We start from the raw sequence: 27101 nt of genomic DNA on the forward strand, positions 1-27101 counted from the left end.
TACTGGGTAGGAGGGGGAGGCAGAGGAATCGGATGAGCCAGGAATACAGCTTTGTGTTCCTGGCACTGCAGTATCCCTTTAATGAAGCAGTTTGGGTGTATAGATCACCCCTTATTCAAAGTCTTTACCAAAATAAAGCACTACAGTCCTTGACAAACTTAAAATGGAAACCAAAAAATTAACGAACATGAGCCTTTTAAAGGAAAACCCACATGTTTCTAAATTGCGACACAAACTTTGAGGTCGCTCTGTGTGATGTCCTACAGAAATCCGTGACCTGCACTCTTATCTGAGTCCCAAAATAGGCTCCTACTGCAGAGAGATTTCCAGTGTGAGGGTATTAGTGGCGTATTTTATTTTGTGGTTCGTTCTGTTGTTCCATATTTTTCAGTTTGCTTTTGCGTGGCACAGAATTGTTTTATTATTCGTTGCATGTTTTGTTTTGGGTACTGGAGTTTTGTGGTTTAAGAGTTAATTAGGCTATCTTACTTTAATTTGCCACGCACATTGTACAGTCTAGACGTGTAAGTAAAAACATGCAACAAACATTCAGAGAGACAGAGAAAACCTCGAATACTGGAATACTGGGTAACAGACTGATAGATTAACTTGTATTTGTATGAATTCAAAGTCAATTTCAGATTCAAGGCAAAAGTAGCCGAACTTTAATATTAGCTGAGGATATTTCCAGTCTGGCTACTTTTTTGAATTTTAAATTCACTTTTCCATTTCTGAACAAGCCTTGATAGAGATTGAGTGCTCTTCCTTAGTGAAAATTCTGTAATTTGTTATCGTCCATTGGGTAAATCTAGACATGAAGATCAGGTTTAATTTATCTTAATACTTTTAGCACAAAACAGAGAGTTTTTATGAGAATTGCTTGTAAATGTATTAAATAATATAGTAATTAAAAAGACACCGTAGCATGTGTATTCATCTGCAATCACAACTCCTGTGTGGGGCACTTTGATTTCTACGGTATCAGACGTGTTTACTAAATGGGATAAATCACCCTCACCCACAAAAAGGGTTCACTGTGCACTGTGTAGGTTAGGTTACAGATAGTATTACTGGCTGGGTTTATATTATTATAGGGAATAATAAAAGGCAGGATAATCGTAACGTAAAGCGCATGCTGATTCGACTGGTTTCCACGGTGACTGCCCACTTTTAAAACTTTGCACCACTTTTCAGGATACGACATTTTGATAAATTCCCAGTTTCTCACTCATTTTTTTTCCTGCAATTGTGCCGGATTAAATGTGCACAAAGACAGAAATAATGACGAACCTAACCCCACAACTATGACCATCTGCTAACGTTACATTCATACATATATACCTAAATAGACACGTGTATTTATTCATACAGGTACTTATACAAACGTGTGCACATCCCCTTGGTGTGACTGTGTCTCTCTCTCTCTCACTCTAAACATCAGAATGGCAACACATGAACATCACATTACTCCAGACTCCTCTATAGGTAGTAGTGAATAGAAAGATTAGGTTTCCGGATAATAGAACACCAAGTTTAATTTATGATTCTCTGATCTTTGCAGAGTCTTGATGATGTAATCAAAGATATGATGGCGTCTGTGCACAGGGAGCTGGCGGAGAAGCAATCGCTGTCCTTCACCATGTCGTTTCCACCTAACAAAGTGGAGCTCACCACCACCAAGGCCGACGGCACAGAATCCTACATATTTGAGTTCAGCAACCCAGATGCTCGAGTCCATTTCGAACAATCCTTTGAAGAAACAAAGAAGAAATTAGGTGAGACGTGTCAGGCTTACTTATGGACATAGGTAGGACACAGGTATTGGGGATAGGAGAGGAGTCTTCTTTAAGGAGTACAATTTGCTACTTTGTACAGTGAATAGTATAAAAAAGGCCTTGTGTTAGTTTACCTATAAGAATAACCGAAGTGGAACTGTGGCTCTCACAGTTGAGGTCTATAGAGAGCCAGTCTTCAGGGATTGATCTTTGATTTAAATAGTTTGAGGACAATGGCAACCAATACACTAACCTCTGGACAGATCAGATAGGGGTTTTGACCAAGTTTCTTTCCAAACTCTCTGGAAGATAGACAGCTTGAACAACTATAGGAATTAGAAAGTGACTGTAGAGTTTATAACTAGAGGCATAATGACTCAAGAGAAAGGCTGTTGGTGATTGCCCCATATGGCTACACAAGGTTCTTGGAATAATCCAATCTCATGCTTCACAGCGACCAGCAAGAACAGACTGGACCCAGAGTTTCTGAAGGCCATACCTATTATGAAGACCAGAAGTGGGATGCAGGTAGGTGGCTTCCAAGTTTTAATCGTATTTAATAGATAATTATTTGTTTAAAAATCTTGAATAAGCTTTTGCCAAACCCACTTTAAGCTTGTACCTGCTGTCGGACAATGTGCCCAATCCAAACTCAGAAATTGCTGCTATCGGCAGAACTTGCGGACACAAGGCTTCTCCTTGGGAAATTCTTAGTTTATTGCCACATTGGGGAGCTCAGTATTCACAACGTTCTCATTGGCAAAAGATGGCCAGTTCTATTCCTGTAAATAATATATCCAAATAAACTCCCCAGTACATTAAGTGACCCACATGGTTTTTATTCAGCCTTATGAGTGTTGAGCCTCAAACCACAACCTCCATACATAGGATAGGGACACTATCTATCCCACCCTCCTCTATGTGTTACATTCTATCTAGCTGGACCAGAGTAGATCGCTAGTTTAACTGTAGCAGAACAATATGTATACAGAGACACAGTTTCGGCCAATTGGAGAATGACTCTTTATTTGTCTCTCAGCCTTTACTTAACTCTCTCTAATTTACAGAACTGCTCTTGGAACTATAATTGTAACTATTTTAGTATATAAATAAATGACAAAATGAACTTGTCTGATCTATAAATGCACTTAAAGCAAAACATTCAACACTTACTGAGCCAGAGACATCTTAGTAAATTATTGCATGAAAACACTGCCACAAAAACACATCAGGCGTTTGTTCTCCTTAAATCTCCCATGTAAAATCTAAACGGCTGCAACATATATTATTATTTTACTATTAGTATTTACATAGCGCCAACATACCACCCAGCGCTTTACATTTAAAAAAGAGCTTAAACACGCTTGCAACCTATGAGGAATTGAGGTAGGTGGATTATATTGTTAAGGGTCCAAGGACACTTACTGGTAAGGTCGTTGGAGCAGGATTTGAGCCTAGGTTTCCTGGTACTAAGGCAGTGACGTTAGTACAGCTCTAGCCAGCCGACAAATACTGTGTTAAAAGAACACAGTGATAGGTCATGCAAATATTGTTCCGTTTTTTTAGTATATTATGCAGTGATTAAATTTACTAAGAACTTTTTGTTTGATTAATAAATTAATAAGTAAAATAAGTTAAGCCAAGTATCAGCTTTTTGCACTTTATTAGTGTATACCTTTGTAAGTGTCATCTCTCATCTTACAATGATCTCTCTGATGTTCACAGTTCTCCTGCGCGTCTCCCAGCCACAGCAGTACAGAGAATGTCCACGAGGTGTGGGTTTGTAATAGTGATGGCTACGTGGGGCAAGTCTGCTTGCTGAGCATAAGGAATGAACCTACGGTAGAAGCTTGCATTGCAGTCTGCTCTGCTCGCATTCTGTGCATCGCCTCCGTGCCAGGCTTGAAGAAGAGTTACAGGTATGAGTGATAGGCAGTTTGATCAGTCCTGGATACTGGGTAATGGGAGGAAGGAACAAGGAGACAGACCCTCAGAATGAATGGTCAAATTATTGTGACATCAGGCCCTGAGCAGATAACCTTGGTTTCCTTGACTGAATAGTCAAATTCTCTTGGTTTCAAGGGGAAATCGGCTGATTCTTGAGTATACGCTCAGATTATCGGTATCGGTATGGGTTCAGGGTGGTTGGACTCATTTGCAGAGTCTCTGAGTGAATGGACAGATTATTGGGGAATTGTGTATATTATTTGGTTGTGTCGTCAGAATATTATACTCTTAAATTGAATGAGCAGATTCCCAATGTCTACAAGGAAATAGGGAAAATGTGAGGGTTTGTAGGCAGATTCTCATGGTCTCTGGTAAATGGGCAGATTCTCATTGTCTCGGATAAATGGGCAGATTCTCATGGTCTCGGGTAAATGGGCAGATTTCTCAGGGTTAGTAGGCAGAGTATCATGGTTTCGGGTAAATGGACAAATTCTCAGGGATACTGGGCAGATTCTCATGGTCTCATGTAAATGGGCAGATTTCTCTGTGTTAGTAGGCAGAGTATCATGGTATCGGGATAATGGGCAGATTCTCATGGTCTCGTGTAAATGGGAAGATTCTCAGGGATAATAGGCAGATTCTCTTGGTCTTAGGTAAATGGGAAGATTTCTCTGTGTTATTAGGCAGAGTACCGTGGTATCGGGATAATGGGCAGATTCTAATGGTCTCAGGTAAATGGGCAGATTCTCAGGGTAAGTAGGGGAGATCATCATGATCTCAAGGTGAATGGGCAAATTCCCATGATCTCAGGATAAACGGGCAGATTTCTCAGGGTTAGTAGGCAGAGTATCATGATCTCGAGGTTAATGGGCAGATTTCCATGGTCTTAGGATAAAAAGGAAGGTCACTCTAATGAAACCTGCTGAGATACAGAACTAGCATTTGAGGTTTATATGGACAGTGTGTGAGTGAAAATGGACATGACAAGTCCAGCAACTTGACTTTTGCAGCACCCCTAGAAATTGCCAATGTAGCTCAACCTCTGTTTTCCTGTCCATGTACAGAGAAAGGCCAAGAGCTCTGGCAAGTCAAACTTCCGAGCAGCTTCCACCTCCTCTAGATGGGCCGGTGTCTCAGCAGTGCCTTCACATCTCCATCTCTGGCTCTTCTCTCGAGCTCTCCGAACACACAGACAGTGCCAGTCGGGATCTGGTACCCTTTGACAGTGATGATACGGATGACGAGTCCTCACCTAGCCCCTCTGGGACACTCCAGACCAGCCGTTCCACCATTTCCTCAAGTTTTGGAAGTAAGTCTGGATCATTTTATATTTTCTTATGCTATGGGTTCACTGCACTCCTGTTTTAACATTGCATTTGCCACAGGTTCCATGGGTTATGGGTGTGTTCTACAAAGTACCAGTCCAGGAACAGGAACACATCTTCTGAACGACTCTGTATATGTAGATTTGTTTATACATTACAAACTGTAGATCCCAGAATGTAACATCAATTTGAAAAAGTGGCAACTACATTTTCAATTCCAGAAATCAGAAAATGTGCTGCATTAATTCATTTAATTTTCTGTGCCAAAACATCAGAGCTCCATGCCAGGGATCTACAGCCCCCAAATAGTAGTTAGTAGATGTAATCCAGGGGCATCACAATGTAGTTCACAAGTCCAGCGTTTATTGGATCGTGAGGACAAAAAAAGGCATACAGTGTTTTTGCCTTCAAGCCTTCATCATGTTTGCCAGGTCTAAACAAGTATAAACAAGGAAGTACGGAATGATGTGAGCTACCACAACAAGAGGACATAGTCTTGACTTAGAGGGGCAAAGGTTTAAAAATAATATTAGAAAGTATTGGAGGCGGAGCTAAGCGATTGAAGCGGACGGTCGCAGCTCCAGGCTAGAGAATCAAATAAGCAACATTTCAGGCAATTAAACCCAAGCCAAACTCTCCAGAGGCGAGCTCGAGAGCCCCAGGGACCAAATGGGCCGAAAGAACAAAAAGGCAAAGCCCGACAAACCCCGCCAGGGTATGGACATCGGGGAACTCTGGCGGCAGGTGCATGATGCAGCAGGAGCCAAGATGGCGTCCCTGCACGGCGGCTGCTCCGACTTAACGGACAGGTCATCGGACGACAAAGGGGGAGACTCCATGGTGGCCATGCCAAACCCTCCAATATCACGTGCGCCGCCGCACACGAAATCCCCCACCCCTGTGACCATGGAGGCTATTGGGGACATGGCGGACCACCACAGAAAAATTGCGGCCAACGTAGCCCTGATCAGGGAAGACATCAAGGGCCTAACAGTCAGGCTGGGAGCAGTAGAAGTCTCCACCACTTGCCACACTACCCAAATCGCAGACATCCAAGCGGCGGTCCGAGACCTGCAGCAGAAATCCTGGCAGCACGAACAACAACTTGCTGCTCAGGAAGACAAGCACCGCCGCAACAACCTAAAGCTCAGAGGAGTCTCTGACTCCGTACCAGAGGCTGAACTGCCGCATTTTGTCCGACGACTCCTCACCAATCTGTTAACCCCAAAGGCAGCGAAAGCAATCAACCTGGAGGGTCTGTTCCGCATACCACGGCCGGCAAAGGCCCCACCTGCCGCCACAGGGGACTTAATAATTCAGTTCCAATCTGCCAGGGACAAAAAGGCGGTTCAAGAGGCCACGAGAGGTCTGTCAACTTACCCCTTTGAATGGATGACCCTCTCTTTCTACGCAGACCTCTCAGGCGGGACACTAGCGTGAAGAAGATCCATGAACAAATTCACGGCCCTACTGCGGCTCAATCAAATCCGGTACCGCTGGGGACCTGGCCGCACCCTTCACATCGACAAAGGAGGCACCAAACATGTGGTCCGCGATATGCAGGAGGCCAAGGAGACACTGGGTTTACTCAACCTACCCACAGATCCACTAGGCCCACCGACACAACCAACAGGCCTTACGCCCCCACTCGGAAGAAACAACGCGAATGCCCCAGAGTTCACCCCCCGGAGGCCACCCACAGACTCTTACGCCACGGCCACCACCTGGGACTGACACACACCGCTGCATAAGCAAAACCACCAGAACGGGCATCAGGTGAGGCAACCCGGACTTGCACACTCAAAGGCCCACGACAAACAACTCATAACGCAGAAACTATAATCCCTATCAGCCGGAGAAACAAAGAATTACAGCCTATAATGCATGCCACCCACCATGATAATTATACTCAACCGTAAGCAATGTATAGTCTCTCCCTGCCCAAGGAGTACACCACCCTGCATAGCCAGCTGTACACAGGCACTATACGCATAAGACCATCACTGCCCATGCTGCCTGCTAAGCGGTGACAAAAGCAATCAACAGCAACATGCACTGGCACATGAGCTTGGCCCCGCGAACAACCTTTTGTATCAGGCCTGGACAATACAGCTCCCTCCTTATAAAACACTATTGCGCCATAGCATGTTTCCATACCATACTATAAACCTGTGCTGTCTTCTTTGTCACACAAAGTTCTGTGATCCGGCAGCTGTATTCCTTATCTAAGACAAAATTATATACCCGCGGCTAGCCTACACTAACCATTCGTATTGTGCATACATACCCACTTTTGCTAACAAGCGTGGGCCAGCTTTAACACATTGTTTTATGTTGTTATTATGCAGTAGCCAGTTAATTCAGCCTGTTTACAATATGATTACGTTAAGCGACCTACTAAAATATAAAAATGAGGCATTACTGTTCTGGAAATGTACTTAACTATGTTTTTACTGTATCAACCCTATTCTATGGACTACCCATGCGTTTCCCTCTCTCAATTCTGTATCCCTCACATGTGCCTTAATAAAAGAAAGATTTACAAAAATGATCAGGAAGTATTACTTCACAGAGAGGGTAGTGGACGCATGGACTAGCCTTCCAGCTGAAGTGGTAGAGGTTAACTCAGTGAGGGAGTTTAACCATATGTATAAGACTATCTTAGCTATAAGATAAGGCCAGGGACTAATTAAAGTATTTAGAAAATTGGGCAGACTAGATGAGCCGAATTCTATGTTTATAATAGATTGTAATATGCATTTTTTTGTTAAAGTGATAATTGTTTTTCACCTATAAGTATCCACGTCCGTTTTTATGTCATGGAAATGTCTTTTATTTAGATGAGGAAATGCCGAGTGCTAAGGACACAACTGCTGAGACCACCAGCTCAGAGGAGGAACAAGAAACCAGCTTTCTGCCGATCCCCAGCACCTTCAACCAGAACAGGGATAGCGAGAGTCCCACGGAAGGCAATGCAGCTAGGAGATCCAGCCGGGGGTCCTTTACAAGAGAGAGCTTAGATGACCTGCTGAGCATTGATCCTGAGGCCTATCAGAGCTCCATGTGGCTGGGCACGGAGGATGGATGGTGAGTGATAGCAGCACATTAGTAACATGTATGTAGATATGTGTGTGCGCTCATTAACGCCACAAATTGTACACATGGCAAAGGCCAAGACTAATGCTTATGGAAGCTTTAGCTTGGCAAACTATACGTGAGCAGTGGAGGATGAGATATATCACCTGCCTGTCTCCCTTTATTGGGGATGATGATAAAATGCCATTTTGGGGGTTAATTGTAAACCCAAGACCAATTTCTAATTTCTTGGACCTGGAGATGGCATTATATTTCCATAACAAATAATTTTCTGTTTCCATCTCAGAGTATTTAATTAAAAAAATGTAATTTGTTAAAATGAAATAAATATTTTTTGTCCGGAGTTTTTTGTTTTGTTCCACAGTAGGTGGTGTTCCAGGGATTCTTTGCTCCCTGACATTTTAGCTTCTGTGAAATGATTTAGATCCTCACACACATATTACACCTATTCCCTGTGCTATCTGCAAACCCCTGTTTTGTCTGATGTTACTGAATCGTTGTTGTTGTTTTGCAGCATCCATGTCTACCAATCATCTGATAACATCCGGAATCGTAAAAACAGCATGAAGATGCAACATTCTGCTTCTGTCATGTGCATCCTGTAAGTACCATATTTTATGAGCTTGTAACGTTCGTGCGAAAAGAAGATATTTCATATAATGACAACAATGCAAATGTTCAGTATTATGGGGCATGCTGTTAACCCCTTAATGACACAACTTCTGGAATAAAAGGGAATCATGACGGAATATATCCGTCGTCTGTCCTTAAGGGGTTAAATCATCTGATTCGTATTCATTTATATCATTATTATTTATTTAATACTACCAGCTAAACATTGAACCTGTGACCCTGAGGATTCAATATGTCCTATAGTTGGTGTATTAACCAGCTGAGCTAACTCACCAGCTGTGATTTCATATTGTGTCGTGCAGCAGATGGAATTTAAAGCTTTATTCTTCTTGTGACGTTGCCTTCTACAGTCTGCCATTCAGTAAATATTTTCATTGTCCTTTCAGGTATCTCGATAACCAGGTGTTTGTATCTCTGGCTAATGGGGAACTGATTGTTTATCAGAGGGAGGCAAGTGAGTAACTGAGAACCACAAACTATTGTTACAAATTCATTACTGGGAAGGGAAATATTAGGCAAAAATAGACTCCAGCAAGTTTTTCATCTGAGCTGTTTTAACCTAAGATTTGAAATTTCCTAGATTTATTTTAAAAAACCTGTCTTTCACCACTCAGCTAAAAACATTGTAAGATACTCTTTTTATATCTATAATCTGTTACGTAGGTTATTCTATAAAGCTGGCTGTTTACCTTTTAGAACCTTAATGTAATAATGTTTTATAAATAATGGGCACAAAATTACAAAAAGAGGAGCAAGTAAAACATGTGAGCAGGAAGGAAAAACTACTATTAAAGGGACAACAGGTAGTTATACTGGATTTATGTTATTAAAGGGACACTCCTGGCTCCCAGACACGTTAGGTGCACTGTGTAGTTAGGTTACAGTTAGTTATACTGGGTGGGTTTATATTATTAAAGGGACACTCCAGGCTCCCACACACGTTAGATGCACTGTGTAGGTTAGGTTACAGTTAGTTATACTGGGTGGGTTTATATTATTAAAGGGACACTCCAGGCTCTCACACACGTTAGATGCACTGTGTAGGTTAGGTTACAGTTAGTTATACTGGGTGGGTTTATATTATTAAAGGGACACTCCAGGCTCTCACACACGTTAGATGCACTGTGTAGGTTAGGTTATAGTTAGTTATACTGGGTGGGTTTATATTATTAAAGGGACACTCCAGGCTCTCACACACGTTAGATGCACTGTGTAGGTTAGGTTACAGTTAGTTATACTGGGTGGGTTTATATTATTAAAGGAACACTCCAGGCTCTCACACACGTTAGGTGCACTGTGTAGGTTAGGTTACAGTTAGTTATACTGGGTGGGTTTATATTATTAAAGGGACACTCCAGGCTCTCACACACGTTAGATGCACTGTGTAGGTTAGGTTACAGTTAGTTATACTGGGTGGGTTTATATTATTAAAGGGACACTCCAGGCTCTCACACACGTTAGATGCACTGTGTAGGTTAGGTTATAGTTAGTTATACTGGGTGGGTTTATATTATTAAAGGGACACTCCAGGCTCTCACACACGTTAGATGCACTGTGTAGGTTAGGTTACAGTTAGTTATACTGGGTGGGTTTATATTATTAAAGGAACACTCCAGGCTCTCACACACGTTAGGTGCACTGTGTAGGTTAGGTTACAGTTAGTTATACTGGGTGGGTTTATATTATTAAAGGGACACTCCAGGCTCTCACACACGTTAGGTGCACTGTGTAGGTTAGGTTACAGTTAGTTATACTGGGTGGGTTTATATTATTAAAGGGACACTCCAGGCTCCCACACACGTTAGATGCACTGTGTAGGTTAGGTTACAGTTAGTTATACTGGGTGGGTTTATATTATTAAAGGGACACTCCAGGCTCCCACACACGTTAGATGCACTGTGTAGGTAATGTTACAGTTAGTTATACTGGGTGGGTTTATATTATTAAAGGGACACTCCAGGCTCCCACACACATTAGGTGCACTGTGTAGGTTAGGTTACAGTTAGTTATACTGGGTGGGTTTATATTATTAAAGGGACACTCCGGGCTCCCACACACGTTAGATGCACTGTGTAGGTTAGGTTACAGTTAGTTATACTGGGTGGGTTTATATTATTAAAGGGACACTCCAGGCTCCCACACACATTAGGTGCACTGTGTAGGTCAGGTTACAGTTAGTTATACTGGGTGGGTTTATATTATTAAAGGGACACTCCAGGCTCCCACACACGTTAGATGCACTGTGTAGGTTAGGTTACAGTTAGTTATACTGGGTGGGTTTATATTATTAAAGGGACACTCCAGGCTCTCACACACGTTAGATGCACTGTGTAGGTTAGGTTACAGTTAGTTATACTGGGTGGGTTTATATTATTAAAGGAACACTCCAGGCTCTCACACACGTTAGGTGCACTGTGTAGGTTAGGTTACAGTTAGTTATACTGGGTGGGTTTATATTATTAAAGGGACACTCCAGGCTCTCACACACGTTAGGTGCACTGTGTAGGTTAGGTTACAGTTAGTTATACTGGGTGGGTTTATATTATTAAAGGGACACTCCAGGCTCCCACACACGTTAGATGCACTGTGTAGGTTAGGTTACAGTTAGTTATACTGGGTGGGTTTATATTATTAAAGGGACACTCCAGGCTCCCACACACGTTAGATGCACTGTGTAGGTAATGTTACAGTTAGTTATACTGGGTGGGTTTATATTATTAAAGGGACACTCCAGGCTCCCACACACATTAGGTGCACTGTGTAGGTTAGGTTACAGTTAGTTATACTGGGTGGGTTTATATTATTAAAGGGACACTCCGGGCTCCCACACACGTTAGATGCACTGTGTAGGTTAGGTTACAGTTAGTTATACTGGGTGGGTTTATATTATTAAAGGGACACTCCAGGCTCCCACACACATTAGGTGCACTGTGTAGGTCAGGTTACAGTTAGTTATACTGGGTGGGTTTATATTATTAAAGGGACACTCCAGGCTCCCACACACGTTAGGTGCACTGTGTAGGTTAGGTTACAGTTAGTTATACTGGGTGGGTTTATATTATTAAAGGGACACTCCAGGCTCCCACACACGTTAGGTGCACTGTGTAGGTTAGGTGACAGTTAGTTATACTGGGTGGGTTTATATTATTAAAGGGACACTCCAGGCTCCCACACACGTTAGATGCACTGTGTAGGTTAGGTTACAGTTAGTTATACTGGGTGGGTTTATATTATTAAAGGGACACTCCAGGCTCCCACACACGTTAGATGCACTGTGTAGGTAATGTTACAGTTAGTTATACTGGGTGGGTTTATATTATTAAAGGGACACTCCAGGCTCCCACACACATTAGGTGCACTGTGTAGGTTAGGTTACAGTTAGTTATACTGGGTGGGTTTATATTATTAAAGGGACACTCCGGGCTCCCACACACGTTAGATGCACTGTGTAGGTCAGGTTACAGTTAGTTATACTGGGTGGGTTTATATTATTAAAGGGACACTCCGGGCTCCCACACACGTTAGATGCACTGTGTAGGTTAGGTTACAGTTAGTTATACTGGGTGGGTTTATATTATTAAAGGGACACTCCAGGCTCTCACACACGTTAGGTGCACTGTGTAGGTTAGGTTACAGTTAGTTATACTGGGTGGGTTTATATTATTAAAGGGACACTCCAGGCTCTCACACACGTTAGGTGCACTGTGTAGGTTAGGTTACAGTTAGTTATACTGGGTGGGTTTATATTATTAAAGGGATTCTCCAGGCTCTCACACACGTTAGGTGCACTGTGTAGGTCAGGTTACAGTTAGCTATACTGGGTGGGTTTATATTATTAAAGGGACACTCCAGGCTCCCACACACATTAGATGCACTGTGTAGGTTAGGTTACAGTTAGTTATACTGGGTGGGTTTATATTATTAAAGGGACACTCCAGGCTCTCACACACGTTAGGTGCACTGTGTAGGTTAGGTTACAGTTAGTTATACTGGGTGGGTTTATATTATTAAAGGGATTCTCCAGGCTCTCACACACGTTAGGTGCACTGTGTAGGTCAGGTTACAGTTAGCTATACTGGGTGGGTTTATATTATTAAAGGGACACTCCAGGCTCCCACACACATTAGATGCACTGTGTAGGTTAGGTTACAGTTAGTTATACTGGGTGGGTTTATATTATTAAAGGGACACTCCAGGCTCCCACACACATTAGGTGCACTGTGTAGGTCAGGTTACAGTTAGTTATACTGGGTGGGTTTATATTATTAAAGGGACACTCCAGGCTCCCACACACGTTAGGTGCACTGTGTAGGTTAGGTTACAGTTAGTTATACTGGGTGGGTTTATATTATTAAAGGGACACTCCAGGCTCCCACACACATTAGGTGCACTGTGTAGGTTAGGTTACAGTCAGTTATACTGGGTGGGTTTATATTATTAAAGGGACACTCCAGGCTCCCACACACGTTAGATGCACTGTGTAGGTTAGGTTACAGTTAGTTATACTGGGTGGGTTTATATTATTAAAGGGACACTCCAGGCTCCCACACACATTAGGTGCACTGTGTAGGTTAGGTTACAGTTAGTTATACTGGGTGGGTTTATATTATTAAAGGGACACTCCAGGCTCCCACACACGTTACATGCACTGTGTAGGTTACATTACAGTTAGTTATACTGGGTGGGTTTATATTATTAAAGGGACACTCCGGGCTCCCACACACGTTAGATGCACTGTGTAGGTTAGGTTACAGTTAGTTATACTGGGTGGGTTTATATTATTAAAGGGACACTCCAGGCTCTCACACACGTTAGGTGCACTGTGTAGGTTAGGTTACAGTTAGTTATACTGGGTGGGTTTATATTATTAAAGGGACACTCCAGGCTCTCACACACGTTAGGTGCACTGTGTAGGTCAGGTTACAGTTAGCTATACTGGGTGGGTTTATATTATTAAAGGGACACTCCAGGCTCCCACACACATTAGATGCACTGTGTAGGTTAGGTTACAGTTAGTTATACTGGGTGGGTTTATATTATTAAAGGGACACTCCAGGCTCCCACACACATTAGGTGCACTGTGTAGGTCAGGTTACAGTTAGTTATACTGGGTGGGTTTATATTATTAAAGGGACACTCCAGGCTCCCACACACATTAGGTGCACTGTGTAGGTTAGGTGGTTACAGTTAGTTATACTGGGTGGGTTTATATTATTAAAGGGACACTCCAGGCTCCCACACACGTTACATGCACTGTGTAGGTTACATTACAGTTAGTTATACTGGGTGGGTTTATATTATTAAAGGGACACTCCAGGCTCCCACACACGTTAGATGCACTGTGTAGGTCAGGTTACAGTTAGTTATACTGGGTGGGTTTATATTATTAAAGGGACACTCCAGGCTCCCACACACGTTAGGTGCACTGTGTAGGTCAGGTTACAGTTAGTTATACTGGGTGGGTTTATATTATTAAAGGGACACTCCAGGCTCTCACACATGTTAGATGCACTGTGTAGGTTAGGTTACAGTTAGTTATACTGGGTGGGTTTATATTATTAAAGGGACACTCCAGGCTCCCACACACGTTAGATGCACTGTGTAGGTTAGGTTACGGTTAGTTATACTGGGTGGGTTTATATTATTAAAGGGACACTCCAGGCTCCCACACACATTAGATGCACTGTGTAGGTTAGGTTACGGTTAGTTATACTGGGTGGGTTTATATTATTAAAGGGACACTCCAGGCTCCCACACACGTTAGATGCACTGTGTAGGTTAGGTTACAGTTAGTTATACTGGGTGGGTTTATATTATTAAAGGAACACTCCAGGCTCCCACACACGTTAGGTGCACTGTGTAGGTTAGGTTACAGTTAGTTATACTGGGTGGGTTTATATTATTAAAGGGACACTCCAGGCTCCCACACACGTTAGATGCACTGTGTAGGTAATGTTACAGTTAGTTGTACTGGGTGGGTTTATATTATTAAAGGGACACTCCAGGCTCCCACACACATTAGGTGCACTGTGTAGGTTAGGTTACAGTTAGTTATACTGGGTGGGTTTATATTATTAAAGGGACACTCCGGGCTCCCACACACGTTAGATGCACTGTGTAGGTTAGGTTACAGTTAGTTATACTGAGTGGGTTTATATTATTAAAGGGACACTCCAGGCTCCCACACACGTTAGATGCACTGTGTAGGTAATGTTACAGTTAGTTGTACTGGGTGGGTTTATATTATTAAAGGGACACTCCAGGCTCCCACACACGTTAGGTGCACTGTGTAGGTTAGGTTACAGTTAGTTATACTGGGTGGGTTTATATTATTAAAGGGACACTCCAGGCTCCCACACACGTTAGGTGCACTGTGTAGGTTAGGTGACAGTTAGTTATACTGGGTGGGTTTATATTATTAAAGGGACACTCCAGGCTCCCACACACGTTAGATGCACTGTGTAGGTTAGGTTACAGTTAGTTATACTGGGTGGGTTTATATTATTAAAGGGACACTCCAGGCTCCCACACACGTTAGATGCACTGTGTAGGTAATGTTACAGTTAGTTATACTGGGTGGGTTTATATTATTAAAGGGACACTCCAGGCTCCCACACACATTAGGTGCACTGTGTAGGTTAGGTTACAGTTAGTTATACTGGGTGGGTTTATATTATTAAAGGGACACTCCGGGCTCCCACACACGTTAGATGCACTGTGTAGGTCAGGTTACAGTTAGTTATACTGGGTGGGTTTATATTATTAAAGGGACACTCCGGGCTCCCACACACGTTAGATGCACTGTGTAGGTTAGGTTACAGTTAGTTATACTGGGTGGGTTTATATTATTAAAGGGACACTCCAGGCTCTCACACACGTTAGGTGCACTGTGTAGGTTAGGTTACAGTTAGCTATACTGGGTGGGTTTATATTATTAAAGGGACACTCCAGGCTCCCACACACATTAGATGCACTGTGTAGGTTAGGTTACAGTTAGTTATACTGGGTGGGTTTATATTATTAAAGGGACACTCCAGGCTCCCACACACGTTAGGTGCACTGTGTAGGTTAGGTTACAGTTAGTTATACTGGGTGGGTTTATATTATTAAAGGGACACTCCAGGCTCCCACACACATTAGGTGCACTGTGTAGGTTAGGTTACAGTCAGTTATACTGGGTGGGTTTATATTATTAAAGGGACACTCCAGGCTCCCACACACGTTACATGCACTGTGTAGGTTACATTACAGTTAGTTATACTGGGTGGGTTTATATTATTAAAGGGACACTCCGGGCTCCCACACACGTTAGATGCACTGTGTAGGTTAGGTTACAGTTAGTTATACTGGGTGGGTTTATATTATTAAAGGGACACTCCAGGCTCTCACACACGTTAGGTGCACTGTGTAGGTTAGGTTACAGTTAGTTATACTGGGTGGGTTTATATTATTAAAGGGACACTCCAGGCTCTCACACACGTTAGGTGCACTGTGTAGGTCAGGTTACAGTTAGCTATACTGGGTGGGTTTATATTATTAAAGGGACACTCCAGGCTCCCACACACATTAGATGCACTGTGTAGGTTAGGTTACAGTTAGTTATACTGGGTGGGTTTATATTATTAAAGGGACACTCCAGGCTCCCACACACATTAGGTGCACTGTGTAGGTCAGGTTACAGTTAGTTATACTGGGTGGGTTTATATTATTAAAGGGACACTCCAGGCTCCCACACACATTAGGTGCACTGTGTAGGTTAGGTTACAGTTAGTTATACTGGGTGGGTTTATATTATTAAAGGGACACTCCAGGCTCCCACACACGTTACATGCACTGTGTAGGTTACATTACAGTTAGTTATACTGGGTGGGTTTATATTATTAAAGGGACACTCCAGGCTCCCACACACGTTAGATGCACTGTGTAGGTCAGGTTACAGTTAGTTATACTGGGTGGGTTTATATTATTAAAGGGACACTCCAGGCTCCCACACACGTTAGGTGCACTGTGTAGGTCAGGTTACAGTTAGTTATACTGGGTGGGTTTATATTATTAAAGGGACACTCCAGGCTCTCACACATGTTAGATGCACTGTGTAGGTTAGGTTACAGTTAGTTATACTGGGTGGGTTTATATTATTAAAGGGACACTCCAGGCTCCCACACACGTTAGATGCACTGTGTAGGTTAGGTTACGGTTAGTTATACTGGGTGGGTTTATATTATTAAAGGGACACTCCAGGCTCCCACACACGTTAGGTGCACTGTGTAGGTTAGGTTACAGTTAGTTATACTGAGTGGGTTTATATTATTAAAGGGACACTCCAGGCTCCCACACACGTTAGGTGCACTGTGTAGGTTAGGTTACAGTTAGTTATACTGGGTGGGTTTATATTATTAAAGGGACACTCCAGGCTCTCACACACGTTAGGTGCACTGTGTAGGTCAGGTTACAGTTAGCTATACTGGGTGGGTTTATATTATTAAAGGGACACTCCAGGCTCTCACACATGTTAGATGCACTGTGTAGGTTAGGTTACAGTTAGTTATACTGGGTGGGTTTATATTATTAAAGGGACACTCCAGGCTCCCACACACATTAGATGCACTGTGTAGGTTAGGTTACAGTTAGTTATATTGGGTGGGTTTATATTATTAAAGGGACACTTCAGGCTCCCACACACGTTAGATGTACTGTGTAGTTTAGTTTAAAGTTAGTTATACTGGGTGGGTTTCTATCATTAAAGGGACACTCCAGGCTCCCACACACGTTAGGTGCACTGTGTAGGTTAGGTTACAGTTATACTGGGTGGGTTTATATTATTAAAGGGACACTCCAGGCTCACACACACGTTAGATGCACTGTATAGGCTAGGTTACAGTTAGTTATACTGGGTGGGTTTAAATTATTAAAGGGACACTCCAGGCTCCCACACACGTTAGTTGCACTGTGTAGGTTAGGTTACAGTTAGTTATACTGGGTGGGTTTATATTATTAAAGGGACACTCCAGGCTCCCACAGACGTTAGGTGCACTGTGAAGGTTAGGTTACAGTTAATTATACTGGGTGGATTTATATTATTAAAGGGACACTCCAGGCTCCCACACACATTAGGTGCACTAATGTAGGTTAGGTTACAGTTATACTGGGTGGGTTTATATTATAAAAGGGACGCCCCAGGCTCCCACACACGTTAGGTGCACTGTGTAGGTTAGGTTACAGTTAATTATACTAGGTGGGTTTATATTATTAAAGGGACACTCCAGGCTCCCACACACATTAGATGCACTGTGTAGGTTAGGTTACAGTTTGTTATACTGGGTTGGTTTATATTATTAAAGGGACACTCCAGGCTCCCACACACGTTAGGTGCACTGTGTAGGTTAGGTTACAGTTAGTTATACTGGGTGGGTTTATATTATTAAAGGGACACTCCAGGCTCCCACACACGTTGGGTGCACTGTGTAGGTTAGGTTACAGTTAGTTATACTGGGTGAGTTTATATTATTAAAGGGACACTCCAGGCTCTCACACACGTTAGGTGCACTGTGTAGGTTAGGTTACAGTTAGCTATACTGGGTGGGTTTATATTATTAAAGGGACACTCCAGGCTCTCACACATGTTAGATGCACTGTGTAGGTTAGGTTACAGTTAGTTATACTGGGTGGGTTTATATTATTAAAGGGACACTCCAGGCTCCCACACACGTTAGGTGCATTGTGTAGGTTAGGTTACAGTTAGCTATACTGGGTGGGTTTATATTATTAAAGGGACACTCCAGGCTCTCACACATGTTAGATGCACTGTGTAGGTTAGGTTACAGTTAGTTATACTGGGTGGGTTTATATTATTAAAGGGACACTCCAGGCTCCCACACACATTAGATGCACTGTGTAGGTTAGGTTACAGTTAGTTATACTGGGTGGGTTTATATTATTAAAGGGACACTCCAGGCTCCCACACACGTTAGGTGCACTGTGTAGGTTAGGTTACAGTTAGTTATACTGGGTGGGTTTATATTATTAAAGGGACACTCCAGGCTCTCACACATGTTAGATGCACTGTGTAGGTTAGGTTACAGTTAGTTATACTGGGTGGGTTTATATTATTAAAGGGACACTCCAGGCTCCCACACACGTTAGGTGCACTGTGTAGGTTAGGTTACAGTTAGTTATACTGGGTGGGTTTATATTATTAAAGGGACACTCCAGGCTCCCACACACGTTAGATGCACTGTGTAGGTTAGGTTACAGTTAGTTATACTGGGTGGGTTTATATTATTAAAGGGACACTCCAGGCTCCCACACACGTTAGATGCACTGTGTAGGTCAGGTTACAGTTAGTTATACTGGGTGGGTTTATATTATTAAAGGGACACTCCAGGCTCCCACACACGTTAGGTGCACTGTGTAGGTCAGGTGACAGTTAGTTATACTGGGTGGGTTTATATTATTAAAGGGACACTCCAGGCTCTCACACATGTTAGATGCACTGTGTAGGTTAGGTTACAGTTAGTTATACTGGGTGGGTTTATATTATTAAAGGGACACTCCAGGCTCCCACACACGTTAGATGCACTGTGTAGGTTAGGTTACGGTTAGTTATACTGGGTGGGTTTATATTATTAAAGGGACACTCCAGGCTCCCACACACATTAGATGCACTGTGTAGGTTAGGTTACGGTTAGTTATACTGGGTGGGTTTATATTATTAAAGGGACACTCCAGGCTCCCACACACGTTAGATGCACTGTGTAGGTTAGGTTACAGTTAGTTATACTGGGTGGGTTTATATTATTAAAGGGACACTCCAGGCTCCCACACACGTTAGGTGCACTGTGTAGGTTAGGTTACAGTTAGTTATACTGAGTGGGTTTATATTATTAAAGGGACACTCCAGGCTCCCACACACGTTAGGTGCACTGTGTAGGTTAGGTTACAGTTAGTTATACTGGGTGGGTTTATATTATTAAAGGGACACTCCAGGCTCTCACACACGTTAGGTGCACTGTGTAGGTCAGGTTACAGTTAGCTATACTGGGTGGGTTTATATTATTAAAGGGACACTCCAGGCTCTCACACATGTTAGATGCACTGTGTAGGTTAGGTTACAGTTAGTTATACTGGGTGGGTTTATATTATTAAAGGGACACTCCAGGCTCCCACACACATTAGATGCACTGTGTAGGTTAGGTTACAGTTAGTTATATTGGGTGGGTTTATATTATTAAAGGGACACTTCAGGCTCCCACACACGTTAGATGTACTGTGTAGTTTAGTTTAAAGTTAGTTATACTGGGTGGGTTTCTATCATTAAAGGGACACTCCAGGCTCCCACACACGTTAGGTGCACTGTGTAGGTTAGGTTACAGTTATACTGGGTGGGTTTATATTATTAAAGGGACACTCCAGGCTCACACACACGTTAGATGCACTGTATAGGCTAGGTTACAGTTAGTTATACTGGGTGGGTTTAAATTATTAAAGGGACACTCCAGGCTCCCACACACGTTAGTTGCACTGTGTAGGTTAGGTTACAGTTAGTTATACTGGGTGGGTTTATATTATTAAAGGGACACTCCAGGCTCCCACAGACGTTAGGTGCACTGTGAAGGTTAGGTTACAGTTAATTATACTGGGTGGATTTATATTATTAAAGGGACACTCCAGGCTCCCACACACATTAGGTGCACTAATGTAGGTTAGGTTACAGTTATACTGGGTGGGTTTATATTATAAAAGGGACGCCCCAGGCTCCCACACACGTTAGGTGCACTGTGTAGGTTAGGTTACAGTTAATTATACTAGGTGGGTTTATATTATTAAAGGGACACTCCAGGCTCCCACACACATTAGATGCACTGTGTAGGTTAGGTTACAGTTTGTTATACTGGGTTGGTTTATATTATTAAAGGGACACTCCAGGCTCCCACACACGTTAGGTGCACTGTGTAGGTTAGGTTACAGTTAGTTATACTGGGTGGGTTTATATTATTAAAGGGACACTCCAGGCTCCCACACACGTTGGGTGCACTGTGTAGGTTAGGTTACAGTTAGTTATACTGGGTGAGTTTATATTATTAAAGGGACACTCCAGGCTCTCACACACGTTAGGTGCACTGTGTAGGTTAGGTTACAGTTAGCTATACTGGGTGGGTTTATATTATTAAAGGGACACTCCAGGCTCTCACACATGTTAGATGCACTGTGTAGGTTAGGTTACAGTTAGTTATACTGGGTGGGTTTATATTATTAAAGGGACACTCCAGGCTCCCACACACGTTAGGTGCATTGTGTAGGTTAGGTTACAGTTAGCTATACTGGGTGGGTTTATATTATTAAAGGGACACTCCAGGCTCTCACACATGTTAGATGCACTGTGTAGGTTAGGTTACAGTTAGTTATACTGGGTGGGTTTATATTATTAAAGGGACACTCCAGGCTCCCACACACGTTAGGTGCACTGTGTAGGTTAGGTTACAGTTAGTTATACTGGGTGGGTTTATATTATTAAAGGGACACTCCAGGCTCCCACACACGTTGGGTGCACTGTGTAGGTTAGGTTACAGTTAGTTATACTGGGTGAGTTTATATTATTAAAGGGACACTCCAGGCTCTCACACACGTTAGGTGCACTGTGTAGGTTAGGTTACAGTTAGTTATACTGGGTGGGTTTATATTATTAAAGGGACACTCCAGGCTCTCACACATGTTAGATGCACTGTGTAGGTTAGGTTACAGTTAGTTATACTGGGTGGGTTTATATTATTAAAGGGACACTCCAGGCTCCCACACACGTTAGGTGCACTGTGTAGGTTAGGTTACAGTTAGTTATACTGGGTGGGTTTATATTATTAAAGGGACACTCCAGGCTCCCACACACGTTAGGTGCACTGTGTAGGTTAGGTTACAGTTAGTTATACTGGGTGGGTTTATATTATTAAAGGGACACTCCAGGCTCTCACACATGTTAGATGCACTGTGTAGGTTAGGTTACAGTTAGTTATACTGGGTGGGTTTATATTATTAAAGGGACACTCCAGGCTCCCACACACGTTAGGTGCACTGTGTAGGTTAGGTTACAGTTAGTTATACTGGGTGGGTTTATATTATTAAAGGGACACTCCAGGCTCCCACACACGTTAGGTGCACTGTGTAGGTTAGGTTACAGTTAGTTATATTGGGTGGGTTTATATTATTAAAGGGACACTCCAGGCTCCCACACACGTTAGGTGCACTGTGTAGGTTAGGTTACAGTTAGTTATACTGGGTGGGTTTATATTATTAAAGGGACACTCCGGGCTCCCACACACGTTAGATGCATTGTGTAGGTTAGGTTACAGTTAGTTATACTGGGTGGATTTATATTATTAAAGGGACACTCCAGGCTCTCACACACGTTAGGTGCACTGTGTAGGTTTGGTTACAGTTAGTTATACTGGGTGGGTTTATATTATTAAAGGGACACTCCAGGCTCTCACACATGTTAGATGCACTGTGTAGGTTAGGTTACAGTTAGCTATACTGGGTGGGTTTATATTATTAAAGGGACACTCCAGGCTCCCACACACGTTAGGTGCACTGTGTAGGTTAGGTTACAGTTAGCTATACTGGGTGGGTTTATATTATTAAAGGGACACTCCAGGCTCTCACACATGTTAGATGCACTGTGTAGGTTAGGTTACAGTTAGTTATACTGGGTGGGTTTATATTATTAAAGGGACACTCCAGGCTCTCACACACGTTAGATGCACTGTGTAGGTTAGGTTACAGTTAGCTATACTGGGTGGGTTTATATTATTAAAGGGACACTCCAGGCTCCCACACGTTAGATGCACTGTGTAGGTCAGGTTACAGTTAGCTATACTGGGTGGATTTATATTATTAAAGGGACACTCCAGGCTCTCACACACGTTAGGTGCACTGTGTAGGTTAGGTTACAGTTAGTTATACTGGGTGGGTTTATATTATTAAAGGGACACTCCAGGTTCCCACACATGTTAGATGCACTGTGTAGGTTAGGTTACAGTTAGTTATACTGGGTGGGTTTATATTATTAAAGGGACACTCCAGGCTCTCACACACGTTAGATGCACTGTGTAGGTTAGGTTACAGTTAGCTATACTGGGTGGGTTTATATTATTAAAGGGACACTCCAGGCTCCCACACACGTTAGGTGCACTGTGTAGGTCAGGTTACAGTTAGCTATACTGGGTGGGTTTATATTATTAAAGGGACACTCCAGGCTCCCACACACATTAGGTGCACTGTGTAGGTTAGGTTACAGTTAGTTATACTGGGTGAGTTTATATTATTAAAGGGACACTCCAGGCTCCCACACACGTTAGGTGCACTGTGTAGGTTAGGTTACAGTTAGCTATACTGGGTGGGTTTATATTATTAAAGGGACACTCCAGGCTCCCACACACATTAGGTGCACTGTGTAGGTTAGGTTACAGTTAGTTATACTGGGTGAGTTTATATTATTAAAGGGACACTCCAGGCTCCCACACACGTTAGGTGCACTGTGTAGGTTAGGTTACAGTTAGTTATATTGGGTGGGTTTATATTATTAAAGGGACACTCCAGGCTCCCACACACGTTAGGTGCACTGTGTAGGTTAGGTTACAGTTAGTTATATTGGGTGGGTTTATATTATTAAAGGGACACTCCAGGCTCCCACACACGTTAGGTGCACTGTGTAGGTTAGGTTACAGTTAGTTATACTGGGTGGGTTTATATTATTAAAGGGACACTCCAGGCTCCCACACACGTTAGGTGCACTGTGTAGGTTAGGTTACAGTTAGTTATACTGGGTGGGTTTATATTATTAAAGGGACACTCCAGGCTCCCACACACGTTAGGTGCACTGTGTAGGTTAGGTTACAGTTATACTGGGTGGGCTTATATTATTAAAGGGACACTCCAGGCTCCCACAAACGTTAGATGCACTGTGTAGGTTAGGTTACAGTTAGTTATACTGGGTGGGTTTATATTATTAAAGGGACACTCCAGGCTCCCAAATATTAGTGCACTGTGTAGGTTAGGTTACAGTTAGTTATACTGGGTGGGTTTATATTATTAAAGGGACACTCCAGGCTCCCACACACGTTAGGTGCACTGTGTAGGTTAGGTTACAGTTAGTTATACTGGGTGGGTTTATATTATTAAAGGGACACTCCAGGCTCCCACACACGTTAGGTGCACTGTGTAGGTTAGGTTACAGTCAGTTATACTGGGTGGGTTTATATTATTAAAGGGACACTCCAGGCTCCCACACACGTTAGATGCACTGTGTAGGTTAGGTTACAGTTAGTTATACTGGGTGGGTTTATATTATTAAAGGGACACTCCAGGCTTCCAAATATTAGGTGCACTGTGTACGTTAGTTACAATTACTTATACTGGGTGGGTTTATATTATTAAAGGGACACTCCAGGCTCCCACACACGTTGGATGCACTGTGTAGGTTAGGTTACAGTTAGTTATACTGGGTGGGTTTATATTATTAAAGGGACACTCCAGGCTCCCACACACGTTAGGTGCACTGTGTAGGTTAGGTTACAGTTAGTTATATTGGGTGGGTTTATATTATTAAAGGGACACTCCAGGCTCCCACACACGTTAGGTGCACTGTGTAGGTTAGGTTACAGTTAGTTATACTGGGTGGGTTTATATTATTAAAGGGACACTCCAGGCTCCCACACACGTTAGGTGCACTGTGTAGGTTAGGTTACAGTTATACTGGGTGGGCTTATATTATTAAAGGGACCCTCCAGGCTCCCAAATATTAGGTGCACTGTGTAGGTTAGGTTACAGTTAGTTATACTGGGTGGGTTTATATTTTATTAAAGGGACACTCCAGGCTCCCACACACGTTAGATGCATTGTGTAGGTTAGGTTACGGTTAGTTATACTGGGTGGGTTTATATTATTAAAGGGACACTCCAGGTTCCTAAATATTAGGTGCACTGTGTACGTTAGTTACAATTACTTATACTGGGTGGGTTTATATTATTAAAGGGACACTCCAGGCTCCCACACACGTTAGGTGCACTGTGTAGGTTAGGTTACAGTTAGTTATACTGGGTGGGATTAAATTATTATTGGGACACTCCAGGCTCCCACAGATGTTAGGTGCACTGTGTAGGTTAGGTTACAGTTAGTTATACTGGGTGAGTTTATATTATTAAAGGGACACTCCAGGCTCCCACAGATGTTAGGTGCACTGTGTAGGTTAGGTTACAGTTAGTTATACTGGGTTGGTTTATATTATTAAAGGGACACTCCAGGCTCCCACAGATGTTAGGTGCACTGTGTAGGTTAGGTTACAGTTAGTTATACTGGGTGGGTTTATATCATTAAAGGGACACTCCAGGCTCCCACACACGTTAGATGCACTGTGTAGGTTAGGTTACAGTCAGTTATACTGGGTGGGTTTATATTATTAAAGGGACACTCCAGGCTCCCACACACGTTAGATGCACTGTGTAGGTTAGGTTACAGTTAGTTATACTGGGTGGGTTTATTAATTAAAGGGACACTCCAGGCTCCCACACACATTAGATGCACTGTGTAGGCTAGGTTACAGTTAGTTATACTGGGTGGGTTTATATCATTAAAGGGACACTCCAGGCTCCCACACACGTTAGATGCACTGTGTAGGTTAGGTTACAGTCAGTTATACTGGGTGGGTTTATATTATTAAAAGGACACTCCAGGCTCCCACACACGTTAGATGCACTGTGTAGGTTACATTACAGTTAGTTATACTGGGTGGGTTTATATTATTAAAGGGACACTCCAGGCTCCCACACACGTTAGGTGCATTGTGTAGGTTACATTACAGTTAGTTATACTGGGTGGGTTTATATTATTAAAGGGACACTCCAGGCTCCCACACACGTTAGATGCACAGTGTAGGTTAGGTTACAGTTATACTGGGTGGGTTTATATTATTAAAGGGACACTCCAGACTCCCACACACATTAGGTGCACTGTGTAGGTTAGGTTACAGTTAGTTATACTGGGTGGGTTTATATTATTAAAGGGACACTCCAGGCTCCCACACACGTTAGGTGCACTGTGTAGGTTAGGTTACAGTTAGTTATACTGGGTGGGTTTATATAATTAAAGGGACACTCCAGGCTCCCACACACGTTAGATGCACAGTGTAGGTTAGGTTACAGTTATACTGGGTGGGTTTATATTATTAAAGGGACACTCCAGGCTCCCACACACATTAGGTGCACTGTGTAGGTTAGGTTACAGTTAGTTATACTGGGTGGGTTTATATTATTAAAGGGACACTCCAGGCTCCCACACACGTTAGGTGCACTGTGTAGGTTAGGTTACAGTTAGTTATATTGGGTGGGTTTATATTATTAAAGGGACACTCCAGGCTCCCACACACGTTAGGTGCACTGTGTAGGTTAGGTTACAGTTATACTTGGGTGGGTTTATATTATTAAAGGGACACTCCAGGCTCCCACACACGTTAGGTGCACTGTGTAGGTTAGGTTACAGTTAGTTATACTGGGTGGGTTTATATTATTAAAGGGACACTCCAGGCTCCCAAATATTAGATGCACTTTGTACGTTAGTTACAATTACTTATACTGGGTGGGTTTATATTATTAACCCCGTAAGGACCAAACTTCTGGAATAAAAGGGAATCATGACGTGTCACACACGTCATGTGTCCTTAAGGGATTAAAGGGACACTCCAGGCTCCCACACACGTTAGGTGCACTGTGTAGGTTAGGTTACAGTTAGTTATACTGGGTGGGTTTAAATTATTATTGGGACACTCCAGGCTCCCACGCTGTCAGATGTATGTATGTGGAGACTGTGTATGTAGAAAAAGAAATTGTAAATGTATAGCTTTTAAGCAAACAGTATTTCATACTGATGTCTGTTTACTTTTGATTAACAGGAAGTTTCTGGGATCCTCAGAACTCAAAAACTCTTCCTCTTGGGTCCCCTGGGAGCCCTGTAACCAAAATGGTGTCGGTTTCAGGAAAGCTGTGGTGTGGATGTCAGAACAGGGTCACCATCTTTAATACAAGCTCACTTCTTCAGGAGGTACGGACCACAGCAGCTAGTCTGGCGATGGCTGGGTCATCTTCAGCCTCTGTAGAGAAAATGGAAATCAATTCATCCAAATCATTCATTCTCTAAACACTAATGGATTATTCTCATTGCGTTTAATTCCGAGGCTGCATAGAGTGATGCATGCGCATAAGTGGAGATTGCCAGAAATGTTATGTTTTCTAGAGTGCCATGGTCCAGACTTGTGGTCAGATGCCTGTAATCAGTGTGTCTG

The 27101-nt window shown here is 42.8% G+C and overlaps 1 protein-coding gene across 2 annotated transcripts in view; it reads left to right on the forward strand.

Annotated features, from left to right (window-relative positions):
• The window catches only part of ARHGEF17 (Rho guanine nucleotide exchange factor 17), a 243454-nt gene that overhangs the window by 204473 nt on the left and 11880 nt on the right, over positions 1–27101 (forward strand). The window contains exons 11-18 of one of the 2 annotated variants that reach the window (XM_063431681.1): positions 1562–1775; positions 2230–2303; positions 3501–3694; positions 4787–5031; positions 7888–8134; positions 8658–8744; positions 9163–9230; positions 26712–26860. In XM_063431681.1, coding sequence (XP_063287751.1) covers positions 1562–1775; positions 2230–2303; positions 3501–3694; positions 4787–5031; positions 7888–8134; positions 8658–8744; positions 9163–9230; positions 26712–26860 — 1278 coding nt within the window. Of the gene's footprint in view, positions 1–1561; positions 1776–2229; positions 2304–3500; positions 3695–4786; positions 5032–7887; positions 8135–8657; positions 8745–9162; positions 9231–26711; positions 26861–27101 lie in introns of those variants that run through there. The other variant, XM_063431689.1, reaches the window with a different exon arrangement.

The sequence above is a fragment of the Pelobates fuscus genome, chromosome 1 (assembly GCF_036172605.1).
Source record: "Pelobates fuscus isolate aPelFus1 chromosome 1, aPelFus1.pri, whole genome shotgun sequence".
NCBI lineage: Eukaryota > Metazoa > Chordata > Amphibia > Anura > Pelobatidae > Pelobates > Pelobates fuscus.